Consider the following 17,849-nt stretch of genomic DNA (forward strand, 5'->3'; position numbering starts at 1 on the left):
TTCAAATTATTTGGATGATACTTTTAAAAATCAGAAAGATCTGACTGTTAGCCAAAAGGGCTTATAGGGGCTTCTATTATAGAACAACCTAGAGGCCAAACCCGCAGAAGACCACAATCAGAATATGGGACGAGGGGCTTCCCTGGTGGCACAGTGGTTACGAATCCACCTGCCAGTGCAGGGGACACAGGTTCGAGCCCTGGTCCGGGAAGATCCCACGTGCCTCGGAGTAAGTAAGCCCGTGTACCACAACTACTGAGCCTGCGTGCCTAGAGCCCGTGCTCCTCAACAAGAGAAGCCACTGCAATGAGAAGCCCACGCACCACAATGAAGAGTAGCCCCCGCTCGCTGCAACTAGAAAAGCCCGCGTGCAGCAGCAAAGATCCAATGTAGCCAAAAATAAATACGTAAATTTTTTTTTAATCTGTTTAAAAAAAAAGAAGATGGGATGAAACAGTAAGAGAATCCTGTGCTGTTGATGTGCTGGTCCTGTGCTAGGTTGTTAACATCTCTTGTGGCTATTAAAGACCTCCAGTTCTCCAGGATGGGACTTGGAAAACTGGCAACATCAGTATTCAATCAGCTGTCTGAAACTAAAACAAGTATCTGAACATAATGGCAAGAGGTTTGTGAACATTATTTATTTTGGCCTCACCAAATGGCATGAGAGATCTTAGTTCCCCCCCGACCAGGGATCAAACCTGTGCCCCCCTAGTGGAAGCTTGGAGTCTTAACCACTGGACCACCAGGGAAGTCCTGGTTTGTGAACATTCTAATCAAATTGATGTGACTTGGGTGTATCTCAGGGAATGAAATAATTAAGAAAGGCTAGGGACTTCCCTGGCAGTCCAGCGGTTAAAAATCCATGCTTCCACTGCGGAGGGCACAGACTCAATTCCTGGTCGGGGAACTAAAATCCCACGTGACACGTAGTATAGACAAAAAATAAATACACAGGGCTTCCCTGGTGGCGCAGTGGTTGAGAGTCCACCTGCCAATGCAGGGGACACGGGTTCGTGCCCCGGTCCGGGAAGATCCCAAGTGCCGCGTAGTGGCTGGGCCCATGAGCCATGGCCGCTGAGCCTGCACATCCGGAGCCTGTGCTCTGCAACGGGAGAGGCCACAACAGTGAGAGGCACACATACCAAATAAATAAATACACAAATGGGCGTGCCCCCCCAAAAAAGCCTAATTGTCTCCATTTGATAGTTAAAAAATATGAAATGTGGAAATTCCCAAGGCTAATAGGTGGTTGCACATTTTCTAGAACCCAGGACTCTCCACTGCTCTTCCCACCAGATGACCTAAATAGTTTATTGTACAGAGGTTGCATGCTTGGTATATGCAGTGCAGTATGCAAGGAATCGTGGGCCTCAAAAAGGCTAGTCAGACACCCTGTGCTTGGGATGCTGACCCCAGATAGGGGTGTGAGACTGGCACACAGCCATGACACAAGGCAGAGAGGGGTCAAGGCCACCAGTGACTTTACCAAAGAGCTGCAGGATCTCTGAGGATTAGGAAATGTTCCCCACTTCCATAGGACCTCCCATAGGACCAGGGAAGGCTTCATAAAGGAGGTGCCGTCAGAAGCAGGGCATTCCAGGCAAAGAGAAGGAATCAAGACCCAGGGGTGGAAGCACCTAGTGTGTGTGAGGAAGCCATGGCTGGAACAAAGGCTCTGCCTGGAGCAGAAATAATTCAGTACTGCCTCTCACTATATGCCAGCCCGGTGCTAAACGACTCATTTCACAGTACGGACTCAGTCCCATGGTAGACAGATTCAGAGGGAATATAACTTAACCAGCAAGTAGGTGGGGAGGAGGGGGTGGAGGAGAATAAGGGCTGGGGGAAGACTGGTGTGAGGTCAGAGTGGGCTGAGACACGAGCTAAGACGTTTTAATGTCAATAGGCAAAAGAATCACAGTAGAGAATGTCTCGCAGGGAATTCCCTGGTGGTCCAGTGGTTAAGGGTCCCCGTTCCCACTGCAGGGGGCACAGATTCGATCCCTGGTTGGGGAACTAAGATCCTGCATGCCGTGCAGCTCGGCCAAAAAAATAAAGACTGATTAGGAAGATGATTAATAAAATTTACGGCCAAAAAAAAAGTCTCCCAGCTCTCTGCTCCTTAGTTCCTTTCTCCCACCCCCAGTTTTTTCTCTCTGCCTCATCCTTCCCCTCTCTTCCTTCAGTCTCCCTGCCCAGCCCAATGCTCACCCTCGGCAACAGGGACAAGCAGGACCAAAGACAAAATGAAGGCAAAATGCAGACTGGTGAGCTAAAACTACTTTAAAACCTATTCAATTTTTAATCTATAAATAGGTCAAAGAAACCCAGTATATTCGTGAACAAGCATTGTACCAGGAGGCTCTAGAATTGACTCCCTTCCTCGTTTACCAGCCTGGGTGGTATGTGGCATCAGTGTCAAAACACTTTACTATTAATCTGAAAAAGAATGAATATATGTATGTATAACTGAATCACTATGCTGTACACCAGAAACTTAACACAACATTGTAAATCAACTATACTCCAATAAAGTTTTTTAAAAGAGAATTAAATTTTAAAATCTATATGGGAGGGACTTCCCTGGTAGTCCGGTGGGTAAGACTCTGCGCTCCCAGGGCAGAGGGCCTGGGTTCGATCCCTGGTCAGGGAACTAGATCTCACATGCATGCCACAACTAAGAGTTCACCTGCCACAACTAAGAGCCCACATGCCACAACTAACACCCGGAGCAGCCAAAATAAATGAATAAATTTTTTTTAATAAAAAATAAAATGTATATGGGAAAAGAATCTAAAAAAGGTTGAATATATGTATATGAAGAACTGAATCCCTGTGCGGTACACCTGAAACTAACACAACATTGTAAATCAACTCTACTCCAGTAAAATTTTTTAAAAAGAATTAAAAAAACAAAACAAAAAAAACTATTCACTGTCACAATTACTTTGAAATTAAGAGCTCCTTGACTAATTTTTAACTTTTAAGGAGATAAGACATTATTTCAAAATTAGCTCATAATCAAGTCCAATTAAAATATTCATAAAATGCACTGTTCTTGGGGGAGCCTGTTAAAAATTCAGATTCTAGGCCTCCCCCAGGACAGTTTGGCTGTACCGGGTACTAGCTAACCAGTGCCCGGGTCCCAGCTACTTTTCAAGGGCCTACAAAAATGTCTAAGGACTGAAGAAAAATGCATCATTTCCAAAATCTGACTCAAACACTGCAAAATCAGCATAATTGTTCAACACTACAAAAGCTAACATCGTCCGTAGCTGCAATATAATTCTTATATAACTATATGTAAACGTAATAAAGGTTCTAGAGAAAGAATAATATTATTTTTAACAAAACTCAGATTTGTAAAATTTATCAATATGTTTTCAAAAATGTTACAGAATTGCTTCCTCCCTCCTCAAAAAAAAAAAAAGTTACAGAAAATGTATGTCTATATGGCCTGTGAGTACATTTTATTCATTTGGTATGAGGTGTGACGTAGCCTCGGAGGATATTACAGAGGCCTACAAACTCCAGGAAATGGCGCTGCCTTTAGGGCCAGAGATTCTCATCCAGAAGCTCTGAAATGGGGCCCAGGAACCTGCCCTTTAACCAGCATCAGCCAGTTCCTATGGGAGGGCCACAAACCCCATGTGGGAAAACACTGCTGTGGCTAATGGGGAGATATTGAAGAAACTTGAGCAGGAGAGAAGCATCAGCAGAGCTAAACTTCAGGGCAGGTAATCAAGAGTATTTTATCTAAGGGACTTCCCTGGTGGTCCAGTGGTTAAGACTTTGCCTCCCAAGTTAGGGGGTGCGGGTTCAATCCCTGGTCGGGGACCTAAGGTCCCACATTCCTTGCAGCCGAAAAACAAAAATCAGAAGCAATATTGTAACAAGTTCAGTAAAGACTTTAAAAATGGTCCACATCAAAAAAAACTTTTAAAAAAGAGTATTTTATTTATTTAAGATGGTAGAAAAAGGGGTAACCGAGAGTTACCAGCATCTGAGAAACCAACCCCTGAGACTGTGAGAGTTCATGTATAACGTATGTGTGTGCGTCTTCTTCCAGACCTTCCATAGCTTTAATCAGATTCTTAAAGGAAGCCACTACCCAAAACAGTTAAGAATCTCTGGCCCATGATTTCCTCCCAAGACTTGCGAAGCCCCAGGGATTATCAAAGGTTTTCCAGGCACATCACTACAAGCAGTAAAAGTGCCTATTTCAATGTCGATTTTTTAAATTAATAACTATTTAAAATATTTAAAAATAACTCTGAAACGAGTGTGTTGAGCAGAAGACGCACGCAGCGGCCAGACTCCAAGGCGCTCAGAAGCCCGCACACGACTCACTCGCTGCACAGCCACTATCACCAGCCGTCATCCAGCTGCAGCCATCCAGATCGTTGCGAGGTTCAAATTATCTTTAATCTTAGACCTTGATGGTTAATTTATACCCAGAATGGACAACTGGTTGAAAACAGGAAGCATAGGGAACGCAGAGGTTGGAAAATGTTAATGTGGAAGCATAAACATGACAGTCATTCTGTGCGTGTGTCAGGTCATTGATTCTCACTCCATTTCTATGAAACAGTAGAAAACAAACACAGGACCAAATCAGGTGCAGGGAGATTGCGACTTAGGTTCCATTGTCCCATCATGGAAACAGAGCTAAAGACCTGCTGCTCAGCAGCACCTGGGAGCTTGTTAGATGTGCAGAATTTCAAGCCCCACAGTAGACTTAGTAAATCAATCTTTTTTTTTTTTTTTTTTTTTTTTTTTGGCCGCACTGGGCTTTCATTGCTGCGTGCAGGCTTTCTCTAGTTGCGGCGAGTGGGGGCTACTCTTTGTTTCAGTGCACGGGCTTCTCAGTGCAGCCGCTTCTCTTGTTGCAGAGCCCCGGCTCTAGGCGTGCAGGCTTCAGTAGTTGCGACGCGTGGGCTCAGTAGTTGTGGCTCGTGGGCTCTAGAGCGCAGGCTCAGTAGTTGTGGCGCACGGGCTTAGTTGTTCCAGGACATGTGGGGTCTTGCTGGACCAGGGATCGAACCCGTGTCCCCTAGCATTGGCAGGCGGATTCTTAACCACTGCGCCACCAGGAAAGTCCCTCAATCTTCACTTTAACAATCTTCATTAACAAAGTTTAAGAAGCACCAGCTTGGACCATAAAATTAGCAGACCTCATAGAGTGATCTGCAAGCTGGTTAAAGAAAGACGGTAACGTTATGAGTTTAAATTTTTTATAAATGCATTTCCCATTACAGTTTCAGATATGCATTGAAATGCACAAAAACAGACCGTTGAAGAATGGAAAGCAACAGTTATGAGCTAAATATGAACTGGTTAGTACCATGGTACACTGATTAGTACCATGCATCTCCAGGTTATTCAAGCAGACAGCACCTGAAAATTATTTTTCTCCTAACATGCTGTTTTCATTTATGACACAGCAGCTCCTTTGTAAGTACCAGGTCACATCCATCCCTTGGTACATATCTCTATTTGCTTTTAGACCATTTCTTTTGTTTAAAAATAATAATAATGAAGCTGATTCTATTGAAATGCAAAAAATAAATAACATGGCAGCGGCTGAGAGGTGCAGAAACCTGGCTGTCACAGCAGTCAGCTGGGGTGCTTTTTACTGGTACCAAGCCTGAGCTCAGCCCTCAGATCCTCAGGCCAGAACCCCTGGAGTGGCCCATGAGTGATCTCTCCATTCACCACTACCGAACCCTACCAGATCTGCAGGTCCTGTTCATCGGATCAAGGATGTCAAAAACAATGTTGGAGGAGAAAATACAAGGATGGCTATATCAAATGTGGCTTTTCATTTACTGGGACCAAAGGCAGCGCCCATCTCTCATGTGCTATCTGTAATGTGCTTGCATAAGTAGCCTGAAACTCTCTTATATCACCCTCCAGGAAAAATAATACAAAGTTTATTAAAAAATATCAGGTGATCCGTATGGACTACAGCTTTAAAAAAAATACATAATGAACTTTAAATCTGCATTTTAACATATATTTGTTCTCATAACCAAGCATGATGCAATATCACTTTTTAATTTGTCTAAAATCGTGCTTTTTCTTCTAATTAAATATAAGCAATGTTTTGTCACTTTTAAATGGGAAAGTCAAATTTTATCTTTAAATGGTATGATTATTACAGATATTTTATTTCATTTTTATTTTTTATTGAAGTATAGTTGATCTTCATCGTTGTGTAAATTTCTGCTGTACGGCAAAGTGATTCAGTTTTACATATATAAATACATTCTTCTTTATATTCTTTTCCATTATGGTTTATCACAGGATATTGAATATAGTTCCCTGTGCTATACAGTAGGACCTTGTTGTTTATCTATTCTATATGTAATACTTTGCAACTGATAACCCCCAACTCCCACTCCATCCCTCCCCCATCCCCCATCCCCCTTGGCAACCACAATCTGTTCTCTGTGTCTGTGAGTTACAGATTATATTTTAAATTAAGCTTTAAAGAAGAACCTGTCATTACCAACCTCAAATAAATTATCTTTTACTTAAAATGCCTGGCGTATACCTGGCATATGATGAAAATGATCTAAAATTCCCAAGCTGGTTCTCTAGGTTCTTGTGGTGGCTTGTGGTGGCTTATGGAATCTTAGTTCCCCACACACTCAGCAGTGGAAATAGGGAGTCCTAACCACTGGACCGCCAGGGAATTCCTCTCTAGATTCTTTTTTTTTTAATTTATTTATTATTTATTTATTTTATTTATTTTTGGCTGCATTGGGTCTTAGTCGAGGCACGTGGGATCTTTTATTGTGGCGCGAGGGCTTCTCTCTAGTTGTGTCCTGCGGGTTTTCTCTCTCTAGTTGAGGCATGGGAGCTCAGTAGTTGTGGCACGTGGGCTTAGTTGCCCCACAGCATGTGGGATCTTAGTTCCCCGACCAGGGATCAAACGCACATCCCCTGCATTGTAAGGCAGATTCTTTACCACTGGACCACCAGGAAGGTCCCTCTAGATTTTTCGTATGAGAGTAAGAAGGATCATCGATACAAAAAATTGAGACTCACTGAGAGAGATCTCAGATGCTTTGCTGCTGGAGGCGGGACAGAAGACACGGTGTGGGTGACTCTGAAAAGCCTTCCCAGGTTTATGACAGTGCCCAGTGGGCTCATGTAACCCAGGGTTTCTCAGCCTCAGCACTATTGATATTTAGCGCCAGGTAGTTATTGCGGGGAGGGAGAGGAGGTGGTCTGTCCCGCGTATCATAGAACGTTTAGCGGTATCTCTGACCTCTACGAATTAGATGCCAATAGCACTCCTTCCCCTACCCCCCCTCCCCAGACAACCAGAACTGTCTCTAGACATTGCCAAATGCCCCTGGGGGCAAAATCATACCTCCCTTTTGAGACCCACTGATTTCTCCCATCCTTTACCTCCTGCTCTACCAGATAGGCTAACCCTGCTCATTTTAAGCTTCTCATAGCATGAGCCATTCATTCATTCAATAAGCATTTATTCAGCACCTAATATGTGCCAGATAGTCTTTGAGGCACTGGGGATATAGCACTAAACAAAGATCCCTGCCCATGTGGAGTTTACACTCCAGTGGGGGAAGATGAACAGAATCAAACAAATGAATTAGATCCTTGTCCAGAAGGTGATAAGTGCTATGGAGAAAAAGAGAGCAGGAAAAGAGTGCCTCTCCCTGTCACACACTGAATGTGACCCCTTGCCTAAACACAGTGGAAATAATTTAGCTATTTGTACAGTGGTTGGCTTAGCGTCTGACTCCCCAACTAGAATAGAAACTCCATGAGAAAAAGGTGTGGTTTGACTTGTTCGTTGCTGAACCCCTGCATGGTAGAGCACCTGCACCAAGTAAGTACTCCGTAAATGTGAATGAATGAGCGAATGAATGAATGAACACAGCCGAGAGCTGGCAATGGGGTCTGGATATGGAAGAGAAGGTGTGTCTGGAAACAGCTTTAAGATCATGAACGCTGAAGTCATGACAGGGTGAGACCATCAAGGGAGACAGAAGAAGCGTCCATACGATCCCTGTGGAACTCCTATATTTGGAAGGAAAGGAAGGTTCAGGTAGGTAGAGAGGTTGAATGGTGCCTAGCAGGAGACCTTAAAGAAGCCCAGAGGGCTGGACTACAATGCCAAATGCTGCAGGAAACAGTTGTAGGCAACTAGGAGACACCCAAGGCCAATGAGTTGGTGACCTTGAGAAGGGTCAGAAGCCCCTTTTCAAGGAGCAGTGTAGGGGGTTGGTGAAGAGGTGAGTGCATTGGATACACACTACTCTTCCTTAAAAATATATATTTTATTTGACTCTGAAAACGATATGCACTCACTGAAAAATTGGAAAACAGCAAAAAGTAGGAAAAAAGAAAACAGAAATCTATGTAATCTACTATGTGAAAATTTCCCTGTATCCTTAACTGTTTTTCAAAAACACCATTATTGGGCTTCCCTGGTGGCGCAGTGGTTGAGAGTCCGCCTGCCAATGCAGGGGACACGGGTTCGTGCCCCGGTCCGGGAAGATCCCACATGCCGCGGAGCGCTGGGGCCCGTGATCCATGGCCACTGAGCCTGTGCGTCCGGAGCCTGTGGTCCGCAACGGGAGAGGCCACAGCAGTGAGAGGACCGCGTACCACAAAAACAAAAACAAAAACCCAGTGAGATGACACTTTACTCAGTAGGATGGCTATAGTCAAAAAGACAAAAAATAACCATTTTTGGTGGAGGATGTGGAGAAATGGGAACACTCATGCATTGTTGGTGGGAATGTAAAATGGTACAGCCTCTGAAGAAAACAGTCTGTCAGTTCCTCAAAAAGTTGAACATAGACTTACTCTGTGATCCAGCCCTTCCACTCCTAGGTATATACCCAAGAGAGCTGAAGACATATGTTCACATAATACCTTGTACATAAATGTTCCTAGCAAGCATTGTTCATAATAGCCAAAAAGTGGAAACAACCCAAATGTCCATCTAATCACGTTAATTGATGAATGAATAAATAAAATGTAGTGTATCCATGCAATGCCATATAATTTGGCAAAAAAAGGAACGAAGTACTGATACAGGCTGTAACATGAGTAAATCTTGAAAACAATGCTAAGTGAAAGAAGCCAGACACAGAAGGCCACGGTTTGTATGATTCCATTTATGTGAAATGTCCAGACGTATCCAGAGACAGAAAGTTGATGAGTGGTTGCCAGGGGAAAGGAGGAATGAGGAGGGACAGCAAAGGGGAACAGGGTTTCCTCTTGGGGTGATGAAAATGGTATTAAATAATGGTAATATTTGGGCTTCCCTGGTGGCGCAGTGGTTGAGAGTGCGCCTGCCGATGCAGGGGACACGGGTTCGTGCCCCAGTCCGGGAAGATCCCACATGCTGCGGAGTGGTTGGGCCCGTGAGCCATGGCCACTGAGCCTGCGTGTCTGGAGCCTGTGCTCCGCAATGGGAGAGGCCACAGCAGTGAGAGGCCCGCGTACTGAAAAAAAATAAAAATAAAAAATAATGGTAATATTTGGGTAACTTTGTGAATATCCTGAAACCCCTGGATTGTATACTTTAAAAGAGTGAATGGTGTGATATGTGAAATATATCTCAAGAAATAGGTTATATGTATTTTTTTAATTGCATCCTTTCAAAGCTGGCTGGGTGAGCCAATTATGAGCAGGGATTTTTGCTCTTGCCACATGGTACCCCTTTGGCTGGTGAACACAAATGTCCTCTACCCTCTGCCAGGGATAGTGTAGAATGAGATGGGTTTATAAATGCAGGAGAACTTCTGTAAAGCCTGGAGAAATACACTGCCCCCTCTCCCCTCCCTGAAATAGCTTTTCACAATAGCCAAGTGAGGTCGCAGGTAAAACCAGCCATCAAAACCTCCTCCCATTTCTCCTTAGCCCCACTGTCCCTCCAACCAACCCCACTCAAAGACTGCCGTACAGGGAGCAGGAAAGCAGCAAGGAAAGACTTTTATTTAATGCTTGTGAAATCAAACTGCCTAAGTTCAGATCTCAGTGGATGAGCCCTGTGTCCCGGGCAAATCACTGTGTGACTCTGGGATTGATTTGATTGATTTGATTTTATCCTAGTTGGGAGCTGATAAGTTATTCTTTGATCAATGCCGGCAGAAGACAAAAGACTCCTGGGTCAGAGACAAATAACCTTATTACTTACAACCCAGCTAACAGCATGATTTGCATCAATTCCCCTCGCCCCTCAAGCTCCACAGTTGGTGACACAATATGGACCCAGATGGATGCTTTGTGGGCAGTAGTTGCAGCTGAGGAACGCTGAGCTTGGGGAATCTCCCTACTCCCATCGGGAGATCAAGAACCTCATCCTTCAAGGTTACTCACTCCAAAGACATCTCCGAGACATGGCCCAGGTGAAGAGTGGTCATAACCTTGCATTCTTGGCCTCCTCAGCAAGAACATTCAGGAATGCTCAAGGTCCATAGTGGACCTTCATGGCTTCATTGCTTCTCCCAACAATCACCAGCTCTTTCTGTGCGTTCGTTTCTTCAGCTATAAACTAGGGACAAGAGTGTTACCCTCCTTGTGGGGTTGTGGTAGGGATTAGAAGACATAATGCATGTAAAGTGCTTACCATGGAGGTCTGGCCATAGAAATGCTCCCTAAATTTTAATCACCATCATTCTGGGAAGAGGGAGGGGAAACGTGTTATAGATGTCAGGAGGCTTTCATGGAGGAGAGCTTCAAGGTCCAGGGAAATAGACAAGGTTCCCCCGCTTACATCACCCCCAACCACCTGTAGTACCTTAAGCTCCCATCATACTGTCTCTCCTTCAAGACAAAAGGCATGAAAACCCTCTCGATCAACACTGTGTCCCCAGGGCCAGCACAGTGCCTGGCACTCAGTGAGAACTTAGAGGATTTTTGTTGAAGAAACAGATGAATGTATGAATGAATGAATGAATGAAAAAGTGAAGGCACAAGGTCTCTAACCAGGCAGGAGGGTCTGGGATGAAGGACCCTGGGAGGGGGGGTTGATCTTGAACGGGGCTATGGCCCCTCTAGTAACGGCAGAAAGGAGAAAAGGATGGAAGGCAGGGATTTCCCTGGTGGTCCAGTGGTTAAGACTCCACACTTCCACTGCAGGGGCACAGGTTCGATCCCTGGTTGGGGAACTAAGATACCAAGGGGCCTAAAACAAATAAAAAAAAAAGGATGGAAGGCAGACTTGGACAACCTTGTTCATGGTGGAGAGATGGGGGCCGATGTCAGATGACTTTGAGAGTGAAGGGAGAGATGAGTCACAAGGTTGCCAGGCAACAGCCCAGCTGCAGACTATTAATCTGTAATCGAATCAACTGGCCACTTTCAGGAACTTTCCTGTTTGCAGGGAGAGGAGGACAGAGACTAAGGGGTAGTGGCATCCTCTGGCAGGAACTGGGGACCAGCCTGGCAGGTTCTGAAACAGGACAAGGGCAGTAATCCAGAGGCACCACACACGACTGAAATGACAAACCCTGTGACCCAGGCTGGGGAGGAAAGTGAGACCGGGAAGGCTAGGTGGGTTGTGAGGACCCAGACGGGGTTGGGGAACCGGAGGTCCCAGCAAAGGTAGATTCAGCAGGCGCTGGGCTTCAGAAGAAAGGGTAGAACAGGAGGCTGTGGGCGAGGAGAGGCTGCAGTAGCCGGAGACCAAGAAGATGGACCAGGTTCACAGCTCAGCCGCCTCGCCTCCTACCCGTGGGGTCTGGGGTAAGCGACTCAACCTGGCCAACCACCCCTAAAATGTACCTGAGGAAAGAGTCCTCTCACATTAGTACTTTTAGAATTATTTTCCCATTTAAAAACACTATCGGTGGGACTTCCCTGGTGGTCCAGTGGTTAAGACTCCACACTCCTGATGCAGGGGGCCCGGGTTCGATCCCTGGTCGGGGAACAGATCCCGTGGGCCGCAACTGAGACCTGGTGGAGCCGAATAAATATTTTTAAAATAAAAACACTGTCGAGGAAGTGGGGGGGGAGCTTCCCTGGCAGTCCAGTGTTTAAGACCCCGCGCTTCCACTGCAGGGGGCGCGGGTTCGATCCCTGGTCGGGGAACTAAGATCCCGTAAGCCGCGCAGCACAGCCAAAAAAAAAAGAGAGAGGTGAGAGGCAGGGCCAGGGAGAGAGGCTGGGATGGGAGCACCTCTGCTCTCTCTCCTCTCCGCTGGGCCTGTCACCTGCCCTTGAGGTTGGCGGGTGGCCTCTTCGGACAGCAGGTGAGGCTAGAAGTCGTGAACCCACCTCCCTCTCCCCAGCCCCAGCCCTGGGAGGAACCGTGGATGCCCATGTGGATATGAACGGCACCCAGGTGTCACTGTTTGTCCCAGCACCTTCACACCCTCCAAGGCCCCGTTGCCTGGGGCGGGGTGACTGAGTCACCGTCAACCTCTCCCTTTTTCCATATCAATAACTGATTAGGAAGCCAAGGCACTGCCTTCCTGACAGCAGCTCATCAGAGGTTTCCCAAGGCCAGTCCTGACAGCAGGGAGTGTAGCTGGGGCGAGGGGCGGGGGACGTGGTGGCAGCGGAGTCCAAGGAAGATTTTCCCCTTGACAGGGAACCATCGCTTTTGTCTATTTTATGTGTCCCCCCTCCTCAAGAATCTAAACTCCACCAAAGCAACGAGAGGGCTGGTCACAGTCTCCTCTTATCCCCAGGGCCTCATCCAGACCATGGTTTACAGCACATGCTCGATAACTGGAACAAAAATGGACTAGATGGACAGTCAGATGCCCTGACAAACATCTCCCTTAATTGCACTGGAAAAATCACCCGCGAACTCACTCAGGGTCCGTTCTCACTGACAGAAGCCTTCAAAAGGCTGGAACTCCTTGGATTCATTTTCTAGTGTTGCCATAATAAATTACCACAAACTTAGAAGCTTAAAATAACGCAAATTCATTCCCTCACAGTTCTGTAGGTCAGGAGTCCAGGTATAGCATGGCCCACTGGGCCGAAATCAAGGTGCTGCCAGGGCTGCATTCCTTTCTGGAGGTGCCAGGGACAAATCCAAGTTCAAGTTCATCCAGGTTGTTGGCGGAATTCAGTTCTTTGCGGTCATGGGGCTGAAATCCCTGTTCCTTGCTGGTGGTCAGGGGGAACCACTTCACTCCTTAAGGTCACCTGCATCCCTCATCTCGCTGCCCCTCACCCGCCTTCAGCCCAGCAAGGGCTGGTCCTTCTCATTCTTCAAATCTCTGTTTCATCCTTCAGCCACATCACTTTTGCCTCTGGCCGAGGAGCGCTCTCTGTTTTTAAGGACTCATCTGATTAAATTGGGCTCACTCAGACCATCCAGAGTAAACTTCCTATTTTGAAGTTTGTAACCTTAATCGCATGTGCAACATCTCTTTTGCCATGCACTGTCATATCTTCACGGGTCCCAGAGTTTCCGGCCCAGCTCTCCTTGGTCAGTCATGTCAACTCAGGACCGTGTATGCAAAACGTGTGCATAGATCTTGTCACATTCCCCCTTCACCACAGCCCTGTGAGGTAGGAATGAGTGATTCCCATTTCACAGATGAGGCTAACTGAGACCCAGAGAGGCTAAGGGGAGAAGATGCAAACAAATTAGGTGCCCACGATATTCTGGGCAGCTTGCTTTATGTACGTCATCTTCAAGACTCCTCTCCAAGTTACTTCCTTCATTCCCTGGGGGGATAAAACAACCATCTGCCCCAAACTGGAAAAGGACAGAGCCAGGAAACCCTTCCCTTTGCCATCGGACTGGCTCCTCTTGTGAGGAGAACATGCAGTTTCTGTGACTGTGAGCCCCCCCACCACCACCCGCAGGCCCGCCAACGCCCACCAGCAGCAGCCGTCTTCCGCCATCACCTATTGCATGGGAGTACCTGCTTCTGTTTTGTGCAGTGGCCGCCCCTCCAGCAACCAGCCTGCAGAAGAACAGCCAAAGGAGCATAACCCCCTCCTCAGCAGAAATCCAGTCCTGGGCCCTATACAACCAGGGCTCTGCTGTAGGCTTATAATTTCCTGTTACCACAGCAACGCAAACGCCTCTATTCCCCTAGCACGTGAGCAGAGCTGCTCCCCACCACACCTTTTCTCCCAAGGCCCTTCAAAGTCCCTTCCATCTCTAAGATTCTGTGATTCGATTAATTATCAACAATGCCTGCCCCGTTTTTGTCATTTTCATTTATTTCATCTGCTGAGTCACTGAGTCCTGCTCCGGTTGTGAGTGGTTATTTACCAGAACGTTTGGCCACTGGTTGCCATGGACACTTCACAGCCTGCTTCTTTCATCATCTGTTCATTTTCAGCAAGTCTGGCTGTGAGCGTGGGTACCATGGCCCCTTATGATACCCAGGGACATCAAAACTCCCCCAGACAAGGAGGGGCCCTGATGACACATGAACAAGAGCTAAATCTCTAGCCCCAACCGTGGAAAAATCAAACACAGCCTAGAGCTAGTTGTATCCACCCAAACCAGGTCGATGCAGCAGTTTATCAAATAAGTTGACCAAACGCACCCTTTGGTTTTCTGGTACATTCGGGCAAACGCTTTAGTCTCTTGGCTAACCATTTAAAGATATATTTCAATATTGAAAAGTGCAGATTACTGTCTTGCTTTGCAAACAAAATGAGGGAGCCTGGAAGTCCAGGAACCTCAGGGAGCTGGCTTTGATGGGGGATGCAAGGGGTGGGGGAGGAGGGACAGACCCAAGAGATGATGGGGAACACCAAGCTAAACCCAGCCCAGCACAGAGGGCGTCAAAGGCATCAGAAGGGGGACGCTCAGGTTTTTCCAGGTAAGGGAGGTGAAGGGGCTTCAGAGGCAACCAGGATGCAGCCACTAGGCAGAGAGAGCAGGACCATCAGCCCACGGCCCATTGCTCCTGATAGCTATGACACGTCCTGTTTGCAGAGCCCAACAGAGGGGACAGGGGATCAATACATCACTCCACATTCACACACTCCCTGCTCTTCAAACATGAACGTGTCGGGAAATATGCTTCCCCTGAATCTAAGGTCACTCGGTCCATCCAACTGGGATGTGGTCCAAGGAATGACCACCAGGCTGCTGACCCCAAGGACATGGCAGGGGGCTCTGTCCTGAGCCCAGGGAGCCTGTCTCCCGCCTGATATGCCCAGCTGAAGAATTGCCCCCACTCTGCTCCTGCCCCTCTCTGTGAAGTTCAACTCGCCTTCCCTTCCCCCACATCTGGACAGCTGACTAAATGACAGGACGGGGCGGGGCTGAGGTACCTGTGCCCATCCTTATTCCTCTGCAGTGGGGAGCCTGGCCTCCTGGGGGAGGAGGGCTTGGGAGGGCCCTTGAGGGTTTATAAGTCAGGCTGGAGCGCCCAGCAGAGCAGAGAACTGAGGCGCCAGGCCAACAGCAGCGACACGCATCTCCCAACTCTGCAGGTGAGAGCACCCAGGAAGGGAGGGGAGAAGTTGGGAGGAGGGTTAATGGGACCCCTGCCCTCATCCAGTTAGCAGCCTCACACTTCAGTGTCTCCAGGGCTGGGAGCCTTCCCTTAGCCCTTAGCTGGGTTAGGTCTCAGCTCTAGGACCCACCCTGGCATCCCAGCCCTTGCCTTCGAGCTGCCCTGCTGCCTCAACCAGGGCCCTTCCCTGACCCCCTGACTCCATGCTCACCCCAGCCCTGCGGGGTGAGGATGAAGACTATTCTCCCATCTCTCGGGGGAGAAAACTGAGGCCCAGAGAGAGATGTGACTTGCCCAAAGTCACACAAATTGGGCAGGGTTGGAACTGGAACCTACAGCTCCTAGACCCATCTCAAGCTCTTTCCTAGACCAGCACTGTCTCATGGAACTTTCCATGTTGGTGGTAACATTCCACAGCCTCACTGTCCAATACGGTATCTGCCAGCCACATGTGCACTAAAAATGTGGCTTGTGCAAGAGAGGAATGTGTGTGTGTGTGTGTGTGTGTGTGTGTGTGTGGCCACCCAGCATGTGGGATCTTTGCTCCCCGACCAGGGATTGAACCCATGCCCCCTGCAGAGGAAGCACAGAGTCTTAACCACTGGGCCGCCAGGGAAGTCCCAGGAATTTTTAACTTTTATTAATTTAAATGTAAACAGCCACATGTGGCTGGTGGCCACCATATTGGACAGCATCGCTCTAGATCACTGGTTTTTCAGGTTTGTTTCTTTAGCAGCAGAACCCTTTCTCTTCCAAAAGAAATCTAACAGAGAAAACAGATGAAACCAGTAATTTATTAATACAAATGTGTTCTTCGAAGGCAACATGTTTATTATTTACTTCCGATAAATTTTAGATTTGTTTGAGGGTCCGGTTTATTTCTGTATTCTGGTTTCCCCAAACTTGGTTCACCTTGACACACAGCTGCAAATGGTGACAGTTTCAGTTTGTTTGTTTGTTTTTTAATTGCTAGATTATCATCAGAGGATAGTCCTCAGGTAAGTGAAAATGGCAGGAGAACCTTTCCTCCGAAGGCTGCACAAAAACAGGGTGACCCCACTACACAGTGAATGTGCTGGTTGGCTGCATAGAGAGGCGTGAGCAGCTGAGTGTGCGTATCCCATTCCTATTACTATTTAAAAGTTCACCTTCAGGGCTTCCCTGGTGGCGCAGTTGTTGAGAGTCTGCCTGCCACTGCAGGGGACACGGGTTCGTGCCCCAGTCCGGGAGGATCCCACATGCCTCGGAGTGGCTGGGCCCGTGGGCCATGGCCGCTGGGCCTGCATGTCCGGAGCCTGTGCTCCGCAACGGGAGGGGCCACAACAGTGAGAGGCCCGCGTACCGCAAAAAAAAAAAAAAGTTCACTTTCAGTTCCAAGACTTAAGCAGCTGAGTGTGTGTATCCCATTCCTATTACTATTTAAAGTTCACTTTCAGTTGCAAGACTTAAGCATTATGGAACCGCTCACATGGCCTCAAATTCTTCAGAACAGTTTAGAAACCATTGTTCTGGGTTTTAAATTCCTCCGAGAGAAACAGTCGCTGTAACTAGGGTAGGTAAGGAGCAAAGGGGCAAGGCTTGAGGTTGGGAGTTAGGGGAGGATCTGGCAGGACCTGGAGGAACAGACCACAACCCCACGCAGAATTGCAGATTTGTCAGCAGGGAGGGTCCTGGCCCTGCCTCTGGGTGCCTGGACAGCCCCACCTTTAAGCTCAACCCCTCTCTCCTTTGCAGACAAGATGCAGCGACTGTGTGCGTATGTGCTGATCTTGGTGCTGGCTCTGGCCACCTTCTCTGAAGCTTCTTGGAAGCCCCGCTCCCACCTGCAGGATGCACCCTTGGGTCCAGGGGCCAGTAGGGGCCAGGAGCCACGTGGGCTGGACCAGTTGGGCCCAGCCTCTCACCACCGAAGGCAGCTGGGGCTCCAGGATCCTTCACACTTGGTAGCAGGTAGGAGCTGCTGACAACAGTCCCTACTTGCCTCGCCCAGCCTGGTTTAGCCAAAGTCCCCCCAGGCTGGCCCTGGCCTCAGTCTCCAGAGGCTAGGCATCCTTCCCCCATCCTCACCTCCTCTCCCACCTCTGACCCTCAGACCTGTCCAAGAAGCAGGGACCATGGGTGGAAGAAGAAGAAGAAGCATATGGCTGGATGGACTTCGGCCGCCGCAGTGCCGAGGAAGGGGACCTAGGTCCCTAGAGCCAAGCTTGAGAGCCCAGCCACCTCCCAGCCCAGCCTAGCCCAGCCCCTGAAACATAAATCGAAATAAACTAGCTTCCAATGGATCACATTGTGTCAAGTGTCACGGGGCAGGGAATGGGGGTGGCTGCGGCAGAGTTGAGACAGGGAGGAGGGTTGAGCATGCCCCTAGGGGCAGGGATACTGGCTAAGTCTCCTGGGCGTCCCCAGAGCTTA

The 17,849-nt window shown here is 47.8% G+C and overlaps 1 protein-coding gene across 1 annotated transcript; it reads left to right on the plus strand.

Moving 5' to 3' along the window:
- The first annotated feature begins 17,176 nt into the window (after window positions 1-17,176).
- Window positions 17,177-17,633, plus strand: GAST (gastrin). The gene is made up of 2 exons (XM_067717062.1): window positions 17,177-17,387; window positions 17,530-17,633. The coding sequence occupies exons 1-2, from the start codon at window positions 17,177-17,179 to the stop codon at window positions 17,631-17,633; spliced, it is 315 nt and encodes a 104-aa protein (XP_067573163.1).
- The last annotated feature ends 216 nt before the right edge of the window (window positions 17,634-17,849 follow it).

The sequence above is a fragment of the Pseudorca crassidens genome, chromosome 19 (assembly GCF_039906515.1).
Source record: "Pseudorca crassidens isolate mPseCra1 chromosome 19, mPseCra1.hap1, whole genome shotgun sequence".
NCBI lineage: Eukaryota > Metazoa > Chordata > Mammalia > Artiodactyla > Delphinidae > Pseudorca > Pseudorca crassidens.